General features: G+C 43.3%; 1 protein-coding gene across 1 annotated transcript in view; it reads right to left on the reverse strand.

Annotated features, from left to right (window-relative positions):
• The window catches only part of LOC116706690 (EF-hand domain-containing protein 1), a 6,223-nt gene extending 4,913 nt beyond the window's left edge, over nt 1-1,310 (reverse strand). Inside the window, 1 exon segment of the mRNA XM_074783890.1 lies at nt 1,242-1,310. Coding sequence (XP_074639991.1) covers nt 1,242-1,310 — 69 coding nt within the window.
• Between the last annotated feature and the right edge of the window lie 73 nt (nt 1,311-1,383).

Here is a 1,383-nt window from a genome sequence, read left to right on the forward strand (position 1 = left end):
TTGTACTGGTACAATGACAATAAAGGCTTTCAATTCAATTCAATTCAATTTTTGTGCATCCCGTACCAGAAATGCCTGTTACTAACGTAGTTCTGGGGAGTTTACTCCCCATAGTACTCATGCTTTTTTTTCACCCAGCATATTGCCTTGGATAAGGATGGCACCAAGATCTTGGTTGCAGCTGTCACCATGGTCCTGCTGCACTACACCCTGCTGCGTCCTGCTACGTCCAGCTATGCCCTGCTGTGCCACACTACATACTGTAACGCCCTACAGGGCCCTGCCATGACATAAACTACTACTGCCACCTACCAAGAGCCTGGGTCTGACCGAGGTTTCTTCCTAAAAGGAGAGTTTTTCTTTGCCACTGCGCATGCTCGCACTGTCGCACCATGCTTGCTCTTGGGGGAATTGTTGGGACTTTACAGATAGAGTGGGTCTAGACCACACTCTATGATTTATAAAGTGTCTCGAGATAACTGTTGTCATTATTTGATACTATAAATCAATGAATAATTGGTCACAATGATAACAGAGTAGTTAACAGAACGGCAATATAAATATGTGATATTTTAATGCAGGCAAAATAAAACGAGGCAAAATCATAGACTGTAAAAATAATTTGTAATAATTAAAGTTTACAGTCTATGGGCAAAATACATGAATACTGGGATTAGGTTTATCAAGCCTGCCTGTTGTGGAGCAGGTTAGCTGCACAAAATAAATCTCCATGGTAACTTATGTGCCACTGCATTCAAGAAACCGAATCAGAATCAGCTCTAATGAGCAAGTAAGTGTGACCACATACAGTACAAGGAACTCTTTTTTTGTTGCTCTCAATGTACATACACAGAAATAGACATATGGCTAAAAACAAGGACAACAAAGCTTTACAAGGTAAACGTGAACATTGTGATGGAGGGCTCCTCGTGAAGTCCACTGTCATCTTCAGAATTATGAGAAGGTTCAGCTCCAGATTGTTCTGACCAAATAAGAGGAATAGCTGTTCCAACACCCATCTGTTTGTAGATTTGTCAGCATCCAGGAAGAGGCCAATGACTGCTGTGTCATCTGCAAGTTTCAGGTGTTTAACAGATATAAACAAACTGACAGTGACACAGACGTTGATGTAGAGTGAGAAGAACAGTGGGGATCGCACATATCCAGTTCTGGAGCAGTGCTGATGGTTCAGGTGCTGGATGAGATTGTTTCCTCCAGGCTGTCATGGAGTTTATGATCACCTGACAGGCTGGTGCTGGGACAGTGAGCTGGGTGAGTTTAGTGCTGATGGTCTGGGTTTTGGCTGACATAGATCCTCTTCACGGATCTTGAGCGTGTGTGGGAGGGTCAGTGTGTGTGTGTGTGTGTGTGTGTGTGTGTGTG

The sequence above is a fragment of the Etheostoma spectabile genome, chromosome 18 (assembly GCF_008692095.1).
Source record: "Etheostoma spectabile isolate EspeVRDwgs_2016 chromosome 18, UIUC_Espe_1.0, whole genome shotgun sequence".
NCBI classification, from domain to species: Eukaryota; Metazoa; Chordata; class Actinopteri; order Perciformes; family Percidae; genus Etheostoma; species Etheostoma spectabile.